At 38.4% G+C, this 19,619-nt stretch overlaps 1 protein-coding gene across 3 annotated transcripts in view; it reads left to right on the forward strand.

The window, feature by feature from the left end:
- PCCA (propionyl-CoA carboxylase subunit alpha) overlaps positions 1-19,619 on the forward strand; it is a 439,968-nt gene that overhangs the window by 226,911 nt on the left and 193,438 nt on the right. For all 3 annotated transcript variants that reach the window (XM_034936916.3, XM_003832051.5, XM_034936917.3), the window contains exon 17: positions 14,011-14,121. In XM_034936916.3, the coding sequence (XP_034792807.3) occupies positions 14,011-14,121 (111 nt within the window). The remainder of the gene's footprint in view (positions 1-14,010; positions 14,122-19,619) is intronic.

Raw genomic sequence — 19,619 nt, forward strand, 5'->3', positions numbered from 1 at the left:
GTGAAACTGCAAGCATGTTAACTTTCTGAATATTATCAGTCACAAATTTTGGGCATCAGAAAATAATCTCTTTTTTTGTTCAAATTGTCATTAACTATTTCTGAAAACTATATTGTATTTTACTGATGACAGAGTTTGGTTCCACCTATTTTAACATTGGCCACACAGGGAGCTAAAAAATTTATACCAGCAGTAGGCTATAAACATGAAAGCCAGTAAAGTAAAATATGAAATATTAAATATATATGTTAATAGTATTCTTTTTTTTTTTGGAGATGGAGTCTCACTCTGTCACTCAGGCTGGAGTGTAGTGGCATGATCTCGGCTCATTGCAGCCTCTGCCTCCCAGGTTCAAGCAATTCTCCTGCCTGAGCCTCCTGAGTAGCTGGGACTACAGGGGTGCGCCACCACACCTAGCTAATTTTTGTATTTTTAGTAGAGACGGGGTTTCACCATGTTGGTCAGGCGGGTCTCAACTCCTGACCTCGGGTGACCCGCCTGCCTCGGCCTCCCAAAATGAACAATACTATTTCTGTTTAACCAGGGGAGGGAAGTTCAAAAATCCTGAGACTGCCTGCTAACTTACCTACTGTTTTGCAAAAACACTTGTAAATTGAAATATTCTGAATTATTTATTTGTACATAAGATCAATATTTTTGGTAAATTAAATTGTTGATGTACCTTGGTCTAATACCTTTCATCCCTTCCAGTCCCTCCCTTAGAGTCTTATTTTTTCCAGAACTTTACTTATTTATTGTAATATATGAGCGATTTGCATATTGCTGGTTTTATTTCACGTTTCTCTGTCTCACCCTGTTTTGGATTCCTTCACATATGGGAGATGTTCCCCCATAAGTAGGAACGTCTGTTTTCTGATGTATACCATCGAATCTGCCTGCTTTTCTGAACCTTAATCATTCAGACATCATCTCACAGGCATCTCAAATTTAACTTGTCCATGAATCTGCTATTTTCCTCTCAACCTGTTTCTTCTCTGCAAATGGCAACTTCTCTCATGTTGCAGAGCCAGAACTTTGGGTGTTGTGCTCATCTCCCCATTCTTTGTAATTGTGGTTGTTGTTTTGAGACAGGGTCTCACTCTGTCACTTAGGCTGGAGTGCAGTGATGGGCCCAGGGCTCATTGCAGTCTTAACCTCCAGGGTTCAGCTGATCCTCCCACCTCAACCTCCCTGGTAGCTGGGACTACAGGCACAAGCCAGCACACCCAGCTAATTTTTTGTATTTATTGTAGAGATGGGATTTTGCCATGTTGCCTAGACTGGTCTTGAACTCCTGACCTCAAGTGACCCGCCCACCTCGGTTTCCCAAAATGTTGCAATAACAGGCATGAGCCACTGCACCTGGCCCTCATCTCCCCATTCTTGCCATCAGTCCCTGCCTGCCTCCTGAATATCCGTCAAGTCCAGCTACTTCTCCCATCTGTATTGTCAGTGTCCTAGCTGTGGACCCCAGCCTTGCCATTTTTCAGCATATCTCTGCAATTGTCCCCTAAGGAATTTTTCCATCTTCCCTCTTGCCCTTCCTCAGTCCCTTTTCCGTATAGCAGCCTAAGTGATTCTGGATTGCATAAATCTAGTCATACCTGCCCTGCTTCCCATTCTAGTTGCTCTCATGGGAATGTGGAATCTGTGCATGGCCTATCACATGCTGAATGCCTATTGGCCTTTTCACTGCACCCAGCACCATTCTCTCCTTTGCTCATACTCAGACCATGGTGTTTTCCTTTCATTCCTCTCCATAGGAATACCTGGTGGTAATCATTTGCTTTTTGCAACAGTGAAATCTCTCTCTGTCTCTGTCTCTCTCTCTCTTTTAATTATACTTTAAGTTCTAAGGTACATGTGCACAACGTGCGGGTTTGTTACGTAGGTATTCATGTGCCATGTTGGTGTGCTGCACCCATTAACTCGTCATTTACATTAGGTATATCTCCTAATGCTATCCCTCCCCCCTCCCCCCACCCCATGACAGGCCCTGGTGTGTGATGTTCCCCTTCCTGTGTCCAAGTGTTCTCATTGTTCAGTTCCCACCTATGAGTGAGAACATGCGGTGTTTGGTTTTTTGTCCTTGCGATAGTTTACTGAGAATGATGGTTTCCAGCTTCATCCATGTCCCTACAAAGGACATTAACTCATCATTTTTTTACAGCTGCATAGTATTCCATGGTGTATATGTGCCACATTTTCTTAATCCAGTCTATCATTGATGGACATTTGGGTTGGTTCCAAGTCTTTGCTATTGTGAATAGTGCTGCAATAAACATAACGTGTGCATGTGTCTTTATAGCAGCATGATTTATAATCCTTTGGGTATATATACCCAGTAATGAGATGGCTGAGTCAAATGGTATTTCTAGTTCTAGATCCTTGAAGAATTGCCACACTGACTTCCACAATGGTTGAACTAGTTTACAGTCCCACCAACAGTGTAAAAGTGTTCCTATTTCTCCACATCCTCTCCAGCACCTGTTGTTTCCTGACCTTTTAATGATTGCCATTCTAACTGGTGTGAGATGGTATCTCATTGTGGTTTTGATTTGCATTTGTCTGATGGCCAGTGATGATGAGCACTTTTTCATTTGTCTGTTGGCTGCATAAATGTCTTCTTTTGAGAAGTGTCTGTTCATGTCCTTTGCCCACTTTTTGATGGGGTTGTTTGTTTTTTTCTTGTAAATTTGTTTGAGTTCTTTGTAGATTCTGGATATTAGCCCTTTGTCAGATGAGTAGATTGCAAAAATTTTCTCCCATTTTGTAGGTTGCCTGTTCACTCTGATGGTAGTTTCTTTTGCTGTGCAGAAGCTCTTTAGTTTAATTAGATCCCATTTGTCAATTTTGGCTTTTGTTGCCATTGCTTTTGATGTTTTAGGCATGAAGTCCTTGCCCATGTCTATGTCCTGAATGGTATTGCCTAGGTTTTGTTGTAGGGTTTTTATGGTTTTAGGCCTAACATATAAGTCTTTAATCCATCTTGAATTAATTTTTGTATAAGGTGTAAGGAAGGGATCCAGTTTCAGCTTTCTGCATATGGCTAGCCAGTTTTCCCAGCACCATTTATTAAATAGGGAATCCTTTCCCCATTTCTTGTTTTTGTCAGGTTTGTCAAAGATCAGATAGTTGTAGATGTGTGGTGTTATTTCTGAGGGCTCTGTTCTGTTCCATTGGTCCATATGTCTGTTTTGGTACCAGTACCATGCTGCTTTGGTTACTGTAGCCTTGTAGTATAGTTTGAAGTCAGGTAGCATGATGCCTCCAGGTTTGTTCTTTTGGCTTAGGATTGTCTTGGCAATGTGGGCTCTTTTTTGGTTCCACATGAACTTTAAAGTAGTTTTTTCCAATTCTGTGAAGAAAGTCATTGGTAGCTTGATGGGGATGGCATTGAATCTATAAATTACCTTGGGCAGTATGGCCATTTTCACGATATTAGTTCTTCCTATCCATGAGCATGGAATGTTCTTCCATTTGTTTGTTTCTTTTATTTTGTTGAGCAGTGTTTTGTAGTTCTCTTTGAAGAGATCCTTCACATCCCTTGTAAGTTGGATTCCTAGGTATTTTATTCTCTTTGAAGCAATTGTGAATGGGAGTTCACTCATGATTTGGCTCTCTGTTTGTCTGTTATTGGTGTATAAGAATGCTTGTGATTTTTGCACATTGATTTTGTATCCTGAGACTGCTGAAATTGCTTATCAGCTTAAGGAGATTTTGGGCTGAGATGATAGGGTTTTCTAGATATACAATCATGTCATCTGCAAACAGGGACAATTTGACTTCCTCTTTTCCTAATTGAATACACTTTATTTCTTTCCCCTGCCTAATTGCCCTGGCCAGAACTTCCAACACTATGTTGAATAGGAGTGGTGAGAGAGGCCATCCCTGTCTTGTGCCAGTTTTCAAAGGGAATGCTTCCAGTTTTTGCCCATTCAGTATGATATTGGCTGTGGGTTTGTCATAAATAGCTCTTATTATTTTGAGATACGTCCCATCAATACCAAATTTATGGAGAGTTTTTAGCCTGAAGGGCTGTTGAATTTTGTCAAAGGCCTTTTCTGCATCTATTGAGATAATCATGTGGTTTTTGTCTTTGGTTCTGTTTATATGCTGGATTACATTTATTGATTTGCATATGTTGAACCAGCCTTGCATCCCAGGGATGAAGCCCACTTGATCATGGTGGATAAGCTTTTTGATGTGCTGCTGGATTTGGTTTGCCAGTATTTTATTGAGGATTTTTGCATCGATGTTCAAGAGGAATATTTTAGGGCCTCTCTGTGTTGCCTAGGCTGGAGTGCAGTGGCACAATTATAGCTCACTGCAGCCTTGAATTCCTGGATTCAAGTGATCCCCCTGCCTCTGACTCCTGAGTAGCTGGGACTACAGATGTGCCACCCTACGCGGCTAATTTTTAAATTTTTTGTAGAGATAGGGTCTTTGTTGTCCAGGCTGGTCACAAACTCCTGGCCTCAAGCAGTCCTCCTCCCTCAGCCTCCCAAAGGGCTGGGATTACACATGTGAGCTAAATTCCTCCCTAATGTTACCATAGCCTTAGCTACTTATCTTTGGGTCCTTCTCATCTTTCTGTTTTCCTTCCCAGCCAGGAAAATCTATGTAAGTCTCAAATACTTTCCTCTTCCCGGAACACCAAAGCTGTCATTTCCTATGCAGGTGAACCTTTCTGGCAAGTGATACCTCTTTTCTTTTTCAAAAGCACTCTAGTTTGTCTCTTTGTGAAACATGATCAAGGGATTAATTTCCCATGTTTTATTTAGCCTGATCTCTTTCAAGGAGCTTTTTACATTTTTGCCTACCTAATTGATCTTTCTAAGCATCCTAGCATATTGCCTTCAGTTGCTTTTCGCTTTCATCTAAACAAAAGCAACGCCACATTTTTTCAATGATTTCTTAGGTATATTGATGTCATTAGAAATTTCATATGCCTTCTACTATGTTTCTCATTAAAAAAACTTATTAAAGCCTTCTGAAACATAGTTATTATATATGGGCCAAGTAAATCATTACCCACAGAACAAGCATGAAATAGCTGTGTAGATCTCATGGGCATGCGCTATAGAAGATCTGTGTGTGTGTGTGTGTGTACATAAAGCAATCTATAATATATATATGTATATAGTGAAGAATATGATCGATTCTGATATATATAACTTTTCCATGGAATTTTTGTGTAGCTAAAGAAATAGCATTAATTTGAATTTGTGAACATTTTCTAAACGTCTTGAGGCAGTTTTGATAAATTGAGAATTGGCCTTTATAAAATTTAGATACATAGCATCTCTTGAGTCAGGAACAGAAATGCTCAGGATTTTCCATATGGTTGTGGATATGGTCTAGTATAAAAGAGATGCATAGGAAAATGCCTGGGAGGGTATACATGTTAAGCTGTTATCATTGGCTAGCTTAGAGATGGAAAGTCATATTGAAAAGGTGTGCCCTGCTCGCTCAAACACATGCACTAGGGTACAGGGTAACCTGCTGTAACAAAGATTTCTAAATACAGTGGGATAAATAAGAGACACGTTTATTTACCTCTCATGTAACTGTCTGGTCCATGCTGCTAGGAGGGCAAGTCAGCCTCATGAGGTCATTCAGAGATACACACACCCATCCTGATGTGCCACTCCGTTTGAATTGCCAAAGCGAGTTTCTGCCATGTCAGGAAACCCATAGTAAGACGAGAAGAAAGGAAGCTCAAGCAAGCAATGAGAGAGTAGGAAGTTGCGTACATCACTTTAGCTTACCTTCCTTTGTCTAGGAATTAGTTTGTCATGCCTAGCTACAAGCTAGATGGGAAAGTGGAGTCTGTGTCTGGGTGTCTTTTGCTCAGCTAAAATTCTATTACTGTGGAAAAATGAAAAGCAGGTTTTAGGAGAAACTAGCAGTCTGTCACAATAAACTGTATCTTAAAAATTGTTTATATATAATTATATATATGTAACTATTGTGATATATAATGTGCTAATCATTAGGTAAACTATTCAGTCTCTCTGGATTGCAATTTTCTTTTTTTTCTTTTTTTAAAAAAATTTTTTTTTTCTTTTAGAGATAGGGTCTCTCTCTGTCACCCAGATTTGGGTACAGTGATGCAGCCGTAGCTCACTACGACCTCGAACTCCTGGGCTCAAGTGATCTTCCTGCCTCAGCCTCCCAAGTACCTGGGACTATAGGCACATGCCACCATTCCCAGCTAATTTTCTGTTTTTATTTTTTGTAGAGACAGGGTCTTGCTACATTGCCCAGGCTGATCTTGAACTCCTGGTCTCAAGTCATCTCCCACTTTGACTTCCCAAAGTGCTGGAATTAAAGGTGTGAGCCACTGCACCCAGCACAATTTTCTCATTTGTAAGGTCCCATTTTTCTTTGTAGTTTACTTATTCTATAACTAGTTGCGCAGTTTCCCAAGAGCAGGTACCATATTGTGTGCTCTCATTTTCCTTCCCATGATATCTAATGGCTGCATGAGTAATAGTGTAGAATACATGTTGATGCATATAGATAGGTTTGCTCAGATTAAAGGGCTAGATAGTAAATGTTTTAGACTTTGTGGGACACAAGGTTTCTGTTACAACTGCTTGACTCTGCTGTTACAACATGAAAACAGTCATATGTAAACAAACCAGGCTGGCTGTGTTCTAATAAAACTTTTTTTACAAAAATAGGTAGGAGGCTAGATTTGGCCTTCAGGCCATATTTTGCCAACCATTGTCTTGTAGGAAAGTTACACTTTCCAAATAGATACAGGTATAAACTTAGATTTCAGGAGCTCCATTCTTTTTTTTTTTTTTTGAGACAGAGTCTCACTCTGTCACCCAGGCTGGAGTACAATGGTGCAGTCTCAGCTCACCTACAACCTTCACCTCCTGGGTTCAAGCGGGAGGCCTCAGCCTCAAGAGTACCTGGGATTACAGGCGCCTGCCACCACGCCTGGCTAATTATTGTATTTTTAGTAGAGACGGGGTTTCACGATGTTGGCCAGGCTGGTCTCGAATTGCTGACCTTGTGATCCTCCTGCCTCGGCCTCCCAAAGTGCTGGGATTACAGGTGTGAGCCACTGTGCCTGGCCAGGAGCTCCATTCTTAACAGAAAACAGAACTAGAAGTTAGGTAGGTCAGTGCTGAAGCTTAGGATGCAGGAAAACTTCTGTCTGATGTTTTATTAATTACATTTTGTCTCATGCTCTTTGTGTATTCCCATATAACAGGATAGTAATGTTCTTTTTTGAGAGCCCAGCATTGCATTAAGCATTATATCATTTATACCTGATAACAATCATGCATAATAGGTTCTATTATTGTTAATTTACAAATGAGGAAACTAAAGCTTTGAGAGGTTAACTAACTTACCTAAGGTAAGGGATAGACCTGGTATTTGAACTTGACTATCTGATTCTTTGCTTACTTTATGGTTATTGTTGCAAAAGTGGGGATTCTGTGAGACTTGAATGGTAAAATCAGAATCATACTTCGTAGGTTTCTTATGCAGCATGATGGTACAGATTAGAACCATACAAGAGTGGACTAAAGTAATAGGAAGGAATGAACAAACCTCTGTTTACTTTGACTTCAGCTGTCATGCTGCAGTCACCTGCTCTTCTTGTGGAAGCCTGATGTAATTTCTGCCTTCCCTGGATGTAACATGCTTCCTCCCATTTGCTTTCATTCCTGTGTAACATCTTTGTAATCTGGATGACCAAGATTAGATACTTCATTCTTCACAAAACCTTCCTGCATCCTAGAACTCTCCCAATACTATTAGTATCCTCTTGTGGCAGTTACCTATTTTGATATTACAGTTGACCTTTGAACAACACTGGTTTGAACTGTGCGGGTCCATTTATCTTGGATTTTTTTTCAATAAATATATCCTAAAATTATTTGAAGATTTGTGACAATTTGAAAAAGCTTTCAGACAAACTCTATAGCCTCGAAGTACCAAAGAAAGAAAAAGGTATGTCATGAATACATAAAATATATAGAGATACTAGTCTGTTTCATCATTTGCTATTATAAAATATACACAAATCTATTATAAAAGTTAACATTTATCAAAACTTACACAAGCAGACCATACCTGGTGCCATTCAAAGCAGAGAGAAATGTACACAAACAGTAAAGATGCAGCATGAAATCATAACCACATTAAGTTTCACTGTAGTACATACTGTACTACTGTATAGTTTCATAGCCACCTACTGTTGCTATTGGAGTGAGTTCAAGTGTTGCGAGTATCTGCTTAAAACACCATGTGATGCTGATCACCGCTGTGTGATCAGTTCTCTCTCCAGTAAATTGCATATGGCAGTAAAAACTCATTGCTTATGGTTCTGGAATATTTTTCATCATGTTTAGTGCAAACCATAAACTTTGAATAACAGGACAGAATCCATACAAAGTGCTACTAGTAATGCTGGAGGTCCTCCCAAGAAGCAGAGAAAAGTCATGACATTACGAGAAAAAGTTGAATTACTTGATAATGTATGGTAGATTGAGGTCTGCAGATGTAGTTTCCTGTCATTTCAAGATAAATGAATCCCATGTAAGGACCATTGTAAAAAAAATAAAATGAAATTTATGAAGCATTTGCTGCAGCTACACCAGCAGGTGTGAAAATCTTGCACTTTTTGTGAAACACCTTTCATTTCATATTGAAGATGCAGCTTTTATGTGGGTACAGGATTGCTGTAAGAAAGGCATTCCCATAGACTCGAATATGACTGTCTATGGGAAAAGTGAAGTTGTTATATGACAACTTAAAGCAAAAGGAAGGTGGAAGGATATAAAGCTGGAGAATGTATTGCCAACCAAGGATGGTTTGATAATTTTAGAAAGAGATTTGGCTTTAAAATGTGAAGACAAAATGTGAAGGGGAAGCTGTTTCTGCCAACTAAGAGGCAGCATTAAGACACCATTAAGAAAATCATTGAAGAGAAAGGATATCTGCTGAACAGGTTTTTAATGCAGACGCAAGTGCCTTATTCTGAGGGGGAAAAAAAAGCCACAAGGAACATTTCTTAGTAGGGAAAAGAAGCAAGCATGAGGAGTTAAGACAGGGAGGAATAGGCTAACTCTGTCTGTTGTTCTGTGCAAATGCAGTCAGGTTTATGATCTGCACTTATCTGTGAAGCTGCTCATCTCCTAGCCTTGAAGGAAAATGATAAGCACCGGCTGCCAGTCTTCTGGTTGTACAACAAGAAGGCTTGGACAATGAGAACCCTTTTTCTGGATTGACTCCATTGATGCTTTGTCCCTAAAGTCTGGAAGTACTTTGCCAGTAAGGGGCTGTCTTCTAAAGTTCTTTTGATATGGACAGAGTCCCAGACACCCAGAACACATGTGTTTAACATCGAAGGTGTCGAAGTGGCCTGCTTCTCCCCAAACCCAACAAGTCTAATTCAGTCTCTAGCTCAGAGTACTGTACGGTCCTTTCAGGCTCATTATACACAGAGCTGTATGGAAACGATCGTTGACACTGTGGAAGAGAAAAGGTCTGGAAAGATTACACCACTGAAGATGCATTGTTGTCATATAAAAAGCTGCGAAAGCCATCAAGCCCAAAATTTGTGCTGGAGAAAACTTTGTCTGGATGTTGTGCATGACTTCACAGGATTTATGAAAGAGGCAACCAAGGAAATCATGAAAGAGATTGTGGATTTGACATAAAAGGTGGAGTGGGGGTTGAAGGGTTTTAAGGTATGGATCTTAGAGGAATCCAAGTGCGGATAGACACCACACCCGAGGAATTAACAGAGGATGACTTGATGTAGATAAATGCTTCTGAATTGGTGCCAGAGGATGAAGAAGAAGACATAGAAGAAGCAGTGCCAGAAAACAGGATCACATCAGACAATGCGGCAGAAGGATTCTGATTATTCAAGACTGCTATTGACTTATTTTACGACATGGACCCTTCTGTGATACTGGCAGTAAAACTAAAACAGTGGAAGAAGGATTGAAATCATATAGAAACATTTTTAGAGAAATGAAAAAGCAAAAAAGGCAGACAAAAATTACAAAGTATATTCATAAAGTTATACAGAGTGTGCCGCCTCTCCTGCCTCCCCTTCCACCTCCTCCACCTCTCCTGCCTCTGCAACCCCTGAGACAGCAAGACCAGCCCCTCCTCTTCCTCCTTCTCCTCAGTCTACTCAACCTGAAGAGGAGGAGGAAGACTGTTATGATGATCCACTTCCACTTGATGAATAGTAAATGTATTTTCTCTTATGATTTGCTTCATAACATTTTCTTTAGCTTTATTGCAAGACTGCAGTATTTAATATATATAATATATAAAACTTGTAATTGACTATGTTTTTAGCAAGGGTTTCAGTCAACAGTATGTTATTAGTATTTACTTTTTTGGAGCATCAAAAGTTATATATGGATTTTTGTCTGTGCAGGAGGCACCCCTAACCCTCATGTTACTCAGTCATCACCTGTGCTTTGAAATTGTCATTGTGTACTAGGCTCAATTTTTTTCTACTAGATTACATGCATCTTTAAAAAAATGACTTATTGAGGTATACTTGACATAATAAATTTCTGATATTTAAAGTATTCAATTTCATGAGTTTTGACATACGTATACACCTGTGAAACCATTACCACAGCCATGGTGTTGAACACTTCTTTCACCTCTGGAAGTTTCCTTATGGTCTTTGACATTTACCCTCCCTCTACCCCTTTCCCAGTGTAACCACATGATCTGCTTTCTGTCACTGTAGGCTCGTTTGCATGTCCTAAAATTTTATATTAATGGAATTATACATTATTATGCATTATTTTTGGTCTTGCTTTTTTAACTCAGCATAATTATTTTTAGGTTTATCCTTGTTATTTAATGTGTTATTGACTCTTTGTGTGTATGTGGAATAGAATTCCATTGTATGGACAAGCCCAGTTTTGTTAATTCATTTGCCTGTTGATGGAGATTTAAATTGTTTCCAGGTTTTGATTATAGTAAATAAAGCTGCTATTAACCTTTGTATGTAAGTCTTTGTATAGACTTATGTTTTTAACTTGACTTAATACGTAGGAGTGAGTTGTCTGAATCAGTGAATATATGTTTAACTTTTCCAGAAACTGCCAAACTGTTCCAAAGTGTGTGTATCATTTTATATTGCCACCACAGTGTGACAATTCTCCTTGTTCCATATCCTGACTAGCACTTGCTATTATCTGTCTTTTCACTTTGGCCATGTAAATCGGTATATTGATGGCATCTCATTGTGTTTCTTTAACAATAATGATGTTGAACAATTTTTCCTATGCTTAGTGGACATTTTCACTGTGTTTTTTTACTTGGTGTGTTTTTTGTCTTATAATTGTGTTGTAAGTGTTCTTTATATGTTGGTAGATACAACTCCCTTGTTCAATATATGTATTGTGGGCCAGACACGGTGGCTTATGCCTATAATCCTAGTACTTTGGGAGGCCAAGGTGGGTGGATCACTTGAGCCCAGGAGTTCGAGACCAGCCTGGGCAACAGCAAAAACGTGTCTCTACAAAAAATACAAAAATTAGCTGGGCGGCTGGGTGCAGTGGCTCACGCCTGTAATCCTAGCACTTCGGGAGGCCGAGGCGGGCAGATCACGAGGTCAGGAGATCGAGACCAACCTGGCCAACATGGCGAAACCCCGTCTCTAGTAAAAATACAAAAATTAGCTGGGTGTAGTGGCGTGTTCCTGTAATCCCAGCTACTTAGGAGACTGAGGCAGGAGAATCGCTTGAACCTAGGAGACAGAGGTTGCAGTGAGCCGAGGTTGCACCACTGCACTCTGACCTGGGCGATAGAGTGAGACCCTGTCTCAAAAAATATATATTATAATAATAATAATAATAATAATAATATATTTTATGTGAATATCTTCTCTCAGGCTGTAGTTTGCTATTTTATTTTCTTAGTTGCCTCTTTTGAGGAGCAGACTTAAATTTTGATGAAGTACAGTTTGTCAATATTTTTATAGTTCATGGTTTCTATGTACTAAGAATCCGTTGCCTACCTTAAGGTAACAGATTTTTTCCTCCATATTTTCTACTGTAGTTATGAAAATAGGTTTGTGATTCATTTGGAGTTAATTTTTTGTCTGTGTTGTTAGGTGTTAGGGTTGAGGTTAAATTTTTTTTTTTTTTTTTTTTGAGATGTTGTCTAGCTCCGTCGCTGAGGTGGGAGTGCAGTGGTGCGATCTTGGCTCACTGCAACCTCCACCTCCCAGGTTCAAGCAATTCTTCTGCCTCAGCCTCCCAAGTAGCGGGGATTACAGGTGCCTGCCACCATGCCCAGCTAATTTTTGTATTTTTAGTAGAGATGGGGTTTCACTGTGTTGGCCAGGCTGGTCTCGAACTCCTTACCTCATGATCTGCCTGCTTCGGCCTCCCAAAGTGCTGGAATTACAAATGTGAGCCACCGCGCCTGGACTTTTTTTTTTTTTTTGGTCCAAATGGTTAGCTGTTTGTTCTAGTACCATTTATTGAAACGACATTTATTAGGTTGGTGTAAACATAATTGCGGTTTTTGCATTGCTGAAATTTGCTATTTGATATTGGAATACATTCTTAAATAAATGTGGTTATGTTATACATCATTTTAATGTACATTTCTCGCTTTGTTTTTTTGCTAATGACTTACTACTGGCTGTTTAATTTATATTTAGAGTATGGAAATGATGTTAGACAAAAAGCAAATCTGAGCAATTTTCTTATTTGAGTTTAAAATGGGATGTAAAGCAGCAGAGACAACTTGCAACATCAGCAACGCATTTGGCCCAGGAACTGCTAATGAACGTACCGTGCAGTGATGGTTCAAGAAGTTTTGCAAAGGAGATGAGAACCTTGAGGATGAGGAGCTTAGTGGCCGGCCTTCAGAAGTTGATAACAACCAATTGAGAGCAGTCATCGAAGCTGATCCTTTTAAAGCTACATGAGAAGTTGCTGAAGAACTCAGCATCAACCATTCTACAGTCGTTTGGCATTTGAAGCAAATTGGAAGGATGAAAAAGCTCCATGAGTGGGTGCCTCATGAGCTGACTGAAAATAAAAAATATTATCATTTTGAAGTGTTGTCTTTTCCTGTTCTACAAGACAATGAACCATTTCTTGGATTGTGATGTGTGATGAAAAGTGGATTTTATATGACAACCAGCGATGATCAGCTCAATGGCTGGACCAAGAAGAAGCTCCAAAGCACTTCCCAAAGCCAAACTTGCACCAAAAAAAGGTCATGGTCACTGTTTAGTGGTCTGTTACTGGTCTGATCCACTACAGGTTTCTGAATCCTGGTGAAACCATTACATCTGAGAAGTATGCTCAGCAAATCGATGGGATACACCAAAAACTGCAATGCTTGCAGCTGGCGTTGGTCAACGAGAAACGTCCAATTTTTCTCCATAACAACACCCAACTGCACATCACATAACCAATGCTTAAAATTTGAATGAGTTGGGCTATGAAGTTGTGCCTCATCTGGCATATTCACCTGACCTCTCGCCAACCAACCACCACTTCAAGCATCTCAACAACTTTTTGCGGGGAAAACACTTCCACAACCAGCAGGATGCAAAAAATGCTCTCCAAGACTTCGTCAAATCCTGAAGCATGGATTTTTATGCTACAGGAATAAACAAACTTATTTCTCATTGAGAAAAAGGAGCTGATGTAATGGTCCCTATTTTGATTAATAAAGATGTGTTTGAGCCTAGTTTTAATGATTTAAAATTCACGGCCCAAAACCACAATTACTTTTGCACCACCCTAATACAGCCCGTTGACTTGACTTGGCAATACCAAGCTTCTTAAATTTATATTTAGTGTTTTATTGATACCACAAGTTCAGATATTTTTTGTTGTTAATAGAATTCAAGGAAATAAGTAATCTTGAATGGTTTCTGCTAGGTCATAGAACAGTGATGATAAATTTCTCCAGATTATCAGAATTCAATTTTTCACTGATTCATTGTTCTTCAATTTGATATCATTTTACTTTTAGGTGTTACACATAATATTGCATTACTTCGAGAGGTGATAATCAACTCACGCTTTGTAAAAGGAGACATCAGCACTAAATTTCTCTCCGATGTGTATCCTGATGGCTTCAAAGGTTTGTATGCATTAAAATATTTTAGTGTTTTAAAGTTGTTATTTTTATACTTTATTGTAATACATAATTTCATTCTATTTTGAAATTAAGGCCTTTTGGCTTATATTATACTTAGCATTTTTAGAACATGCAAGACTGTTTACATTCATGATTTTGAGTATTTATGGATGACTCATGAGTGTGATAATCTGCAGTCTTGTGGAGTGCAGAATTCAACCATGTGAATTGTTCTATGAGTCCAGTGTTTTGGAACAAAACATGTAGATAGATCATTAGCCTACCTGACTTCCTGGTTTCTGAAAATCAAATCAGATTTGTATTTTCTACTGAGGTGAGTATATAAGGAACTCTTCTAAAGTGATTTTTAAGAGATATATTAATGAAAATAGCACTGAAAATTTCAGAAAACCAGATTCTGGTCCTATTAATGAAAATCTAGGAAGATGATGATTTTATTCTGAAAAATGAAGTTTTCAATAAAGTAATGACTGGAATGTGAAATTTAGCACAGCAAAGTTATCAGCAAGCATTTCCAGGTAGTAGAAAAATTGCTCATCAAATGGGAGATAGAGAAAACCCTTTAGTGAGCATTCAAAACATAGTTAACATAAGATATTGAGAGATAAACAAGATTTAGATGAGACTTAATAGAAATGTTATTCAGGTGAAAGCCTCTACCTACATTTTTAATGAGCTAGTGAGGTATGAAGGTTAGATAGTCTGTCCCATATTTCAAGTGTTCTTTGTATCCATTAAAGTGTTTTAATGTAAAATGATTCACATTCATATTAGGAGCTATATATAGATTCAGGTCAAGTTGATGTCGTTGAGTTGTTGGGTGCATTTATAAAGCAGTTTTCAATTCAGAATTTACAATACAGAGTTTTCATAAGACTCAACAGAGATAACTGATTTGAATATTGTTTTAAAACTTTAGTGTTACAGAGTTTTATCATTAGTATTAAGGCAAATGAAGAATGGCTCTAATTTGGGATCTTAAAACAAAAACTAATGATTTATTAGGTTGTTTTTCCTAAACTTTTGAATTTTTAAAAATACAAAATAAAATACAACTAGGATAGTAGTTTTATACTTTTGTGACTATTCTTTTAATATTTGTTGGTTTAATGAGGCTAAGAACCCCTTATGTCATTGCTTTTCATTTTATCCCTAGCACAAAACATAGTAGGTACTAAGTATTTGTTGAATTAATGAAAAAAAAAATCTTAGCCATAATATTGATGAGAAAGGATTACTTTGGATTTTTTTTTTTTTTTTTTTTTTGAGACAGAGTTTTGCTCTTTTGCCCAGGCTGGAGTGTGGTGGCACAGTCTTGGCTTACTGCAACTCTGCCTTCCGGTTTCAAGCGATTCTCCTGCCGCAGCGTCCCAAGTAGTTGGGATTACAGGCATGTGCCACTACCCCCAGCTAATTTTTATATTTTTAGTAGAAACGGGGTTTCACCATGTTGGCCAGGCTTGAACTCGAACTCTTGACCTCGTGATCTGCCCACCTTGGCCTCCCAAAGCGCTGGGATTACAGGTGTGAGCTACCGTACCTGGCCGCTACTTTGGATATTTTTAATCATTTATACATGTATCCAGATAACCAGTTCATTCTATTTTGATCCTAACATTTAGTTTCTTGTCCTTCCTAAAATTTTAATTAAAAGTTGTAGTACGTTTTGAAGTGGACTTAGGACTTCCATGTTTTTATGTCTGCCTGGCAATTCAGTGATGGTGATAAGATAGGAAACAGTGGGCAGAAGGAGAAAACAGGGAAAAACTACAGAGAACCTTTAGAACAAACATTATATGCATGTATGGGTATTTATATATATATACACACACACAAATACACATTTATATATAAGTTTGTCTATATGTATGTATGGTAAAGTATCCCAGAGAAGAAGAAAATGGGGCATTTAAATTTTCTAATCAGAGTTGATTAGTATGTGCTGGACGTTTAGCAACAATAGAGAATATCCCAAATTCTCTAGAGAAGGGATCCTCTTCAAACTCAGAAATGTACTTAAACCTAGATACTGCAGTTTTCTGTGATGCATATAATATATTACATTTCTTTTTTTGTAAGGAATTAACAGCTTGGACACCACAATTTTGTTTTTTATGCTTAGACCAATTTTTAAAATTGGCATACATTGCTTTTAGCAATTATTTAGTTGCAGCCTTCATTTTACATGTGAGGAAACTAGAGCTCAGAGATATCAGTAAAGCTAAATGACCAGTAAGATAATAATGCCAGGAATTGAACCTAGGCTTATTCAACTCCTATTTGAGTAGTCTTTGAGTTATGCTGGGGTTCAAATTCATAAATCACAAATGTTTTCAATCAGGGTATGCTACATGTTGTTATATTGCCTCTAAATACTTTAGAGACACACTCCTATATTTGCCATTCTTAATGTCTCCCTCTTGTTTTATTTTCTTATTTTCATATCAGTTCATTCTTCTTTGAGTGGTTACTGTCTGTCATTCTTCTTCAGATTGCTGTATTTTCCCCCTAAATCAGGTCTTAGATATTTTAAACTGTATCGTCTTTTGACTGTTTGATATATGTGCCCAAGAGACTGCAGGAAGTGGTAACTACAGTTAATCCAGGATCCTCTCCATATGTTTGGGGCCAGGTCATTTTGCCCCTTTGGGGTTTCCCATCTGCTTCCCATCTGTCCAGCTATCCTAGGCACTATTCACAGGCAAGCACCTATTTTTATGACTGCATTAAAATTTTCTATTGTATATGTTTATTATCCCACATTTATTTGTATGTAGACTAAGCCAGTTTTACTAGAGATTCTTAGAGTTAAACTTTGAAATGATTGCTTCTAAAATTAAAAAATAGGATACATGAGAAATTATTCTTGTCATCTCTTTAGATGTGGATGTTGAAAAGCGGTTTCCCTTGATTCTGAAAAATAAATGGAACATGAGGAAGAAGATATTTTAAGAACTATAATTTCATTTGGCCTATAATGAACATTTTGGGCTTATTTCTCTGATACCTTCCTATACTTCAACCCCAAGCCCCATCGAAAGAAATTGTCAGAATTATCTCTTTCTTTTAAGAAGTTACAGATCTTCTGGTAAAAATTTCACTCAACACAAAAAGTATATAATTAATTATACTTCTCTTTTTTCCACTGAATTTAGTCAAGTATATCTACACTTTAAAAAATACTACTATGATGTTTGGACTGAATTCAATCATTAAAGTCATTCAACAAATAATTGGTATAGGCTCTAGAAGAAAATCAAAGATGGGTATATTTTACCTGCTCTTAGTGAGCTGACATCATGAGAGAAATAATAATGTAAAGTACCCACTATACTACAGGACAGGATAAAGTAAGTGCCTGGTAAAGATGTAAGCAAAGTATCTTGACAGAAGAGAAACAAAACAAAACAACAACAACGACAAAACACCGGAAACCCAGTTCCATTTGAGGGAATAAAGAAAGGCTTTAAGGATGAGGTAGCATTTAGACTATTGGAATACCTCTCCGGGGACTCTCTCCATGGGAGCTGGGCTGCACTTGTGAGAGCCATGTGTGCACATCTTTATAAGCCATCCTCTTTGAAGTTGGTAGTTTGAAATCAGCCATGAACAAAGTATTTACTGTAAGGAAATTGGTTGTACCCTGCGGCTTTTCTCCTTCCCCCACACCCCAGTTGTTTGTTAAGCATTTACCAGCAAACCACTGCCTAACTCTTTGGCCTGCATCTTGAGCAGAGTCCCTGATGTAAAAAGGAAAAGAATTACTCATCTAGGGAGGAAGACCTAGAAGACTCACTAAGGACAGGTGGTGCTGAGTTTTAGAGCTGCTGTTGTAGGAGGCAGATGACTGTGCTTACTGAAAAATGGGAAGAACACTTAAAAATACTGAATTAGAGGAGAAAGACTTAATGAACTAAAAAACTGTGATTTTTCTAAATAAAACAATTAAGCAGTCAATGTGGAAGGTAGGATGGTCACTACTAAGATCCAAATTAGTGACTCAAAGGAATAAATGGAAGTATCTCAAAATATGTAGCAAAAAGGTAAAGAGAATGAAATCATGTGGAAAATGATAAGAGATATGGAGGGAAGATCCAAAAGATTTTACACATAAGTGCATACTAGGAGTTTCATGAAAAGAAAAATGGAAATGAAGGATAACTTTGAAAGAAATAATAGAGATTTTTTTCTCACTGTTCTTAAGAAAGCCTTAGGTATTTTTGGAAAGACTCACTGAGATTCAGACTGGATTAATTTAAAAAGTAACTCCACTAGGCATATAAAAAACAAATACTTTTTTAAATCTTCTAAAAGAAAAGAAAGAAGATGCAAGGAATGTACAGTGAGATTATGTTCATACTCTATAAACTGGAAGTTAGAAATCTTAGAATAGTGTCTGCTACATAGGAAAGAATTTGACTCAAGAGTACTATACCCAGCTAAGATATCATCATCAATATAAACAAATTTGTTTTCAGTTAAATAAGGATTCAGAACTATTTTACCATATACTCTCCTTTTGAGGAAATTGCTAAAGAAAGTACTTTAACCAGTTTTGAGGTAAGATGATAGCTTAAAAATATACATATTTTTCCCCCTACCCCCAAATCCACTAACTTGAGTTTTTTAAAGACACAAGCCCACTAGGAAGAAGAAAGGAAATAGCATTTGGTAAAATGAACAGCTGAAAGATGATTCTTAACTGACTTAGTAACCTAAGAAAGTTGAATCCTAAGCTGACAATGAGAGAAACTGAGAAGTAGCTCATTACCACTGCAGAACCCTTCAGAAGTCTCAATAATTATTAGCTCCAGATACCCTGGGAAATTCCTAAAGGTAGCATTATTGACCTAAAATATCTGTAAAATTTTCTCCATATCACTTCCCTCACTCTTCAGAGTAAGGCGACTCTCTTTCCCTCATCCTGGTGAAAGCTTTCAGATTCTTCTCTGCAGAGGATAAAAACCAGGGGACACCAGGCACAGTTGTACAAAGGATCGAGGGAACATGGACATACTAAATGTGGTGACACTGTCTGCCCCAGCTTCGTTCCTCAGTTGGTTCCCAGGGTACTGGCAGGCAGACAGGTACTCACAGACATGAAAGTAGACGATCCTTGAAAAATCTAACCCCCTGGTGAGATTACCTAAAGATTCCCCAACAGAACAGTCCAGCCAGATTACCCTACAGACAAAGCTGCCAGTGGTCAACAAAGCCATAGCCCACGAAGAGAGAACGGGCCTGGATTAGAATCAGGACCTCTATCTGCATTATTTAATACAACACTATGGCCGGGCACGGTGGCTCATGCCTGTAATCCCAGCACTTTGGGAAGCCGAGTGGGGCGGGTCACCTGAAGTCAGGAGTTTGAGACCAGCCTGACTAATGTGGAGAAACCCCGTCTCTACTAAAAATACAAAATTAGCCGGGCATGGTGGCATGTGCATGTAATCCCAGCTATTCAGGAGGCTGAGGCAGGA

Source organism: Pan paniscus, chromosome 14 (assembly GCF_029289425.2).
Source record: "Pan paniscus chromosome 14, NHGRI_mPanPan1-v2.0_pri, whole genome shotgun sequence".
NCBI classification, from domain to species: Eukaryota; Metazoa; Chordata; class Mammalia; order Primates; family Hominidae; genus Pan; species Pan paniscus.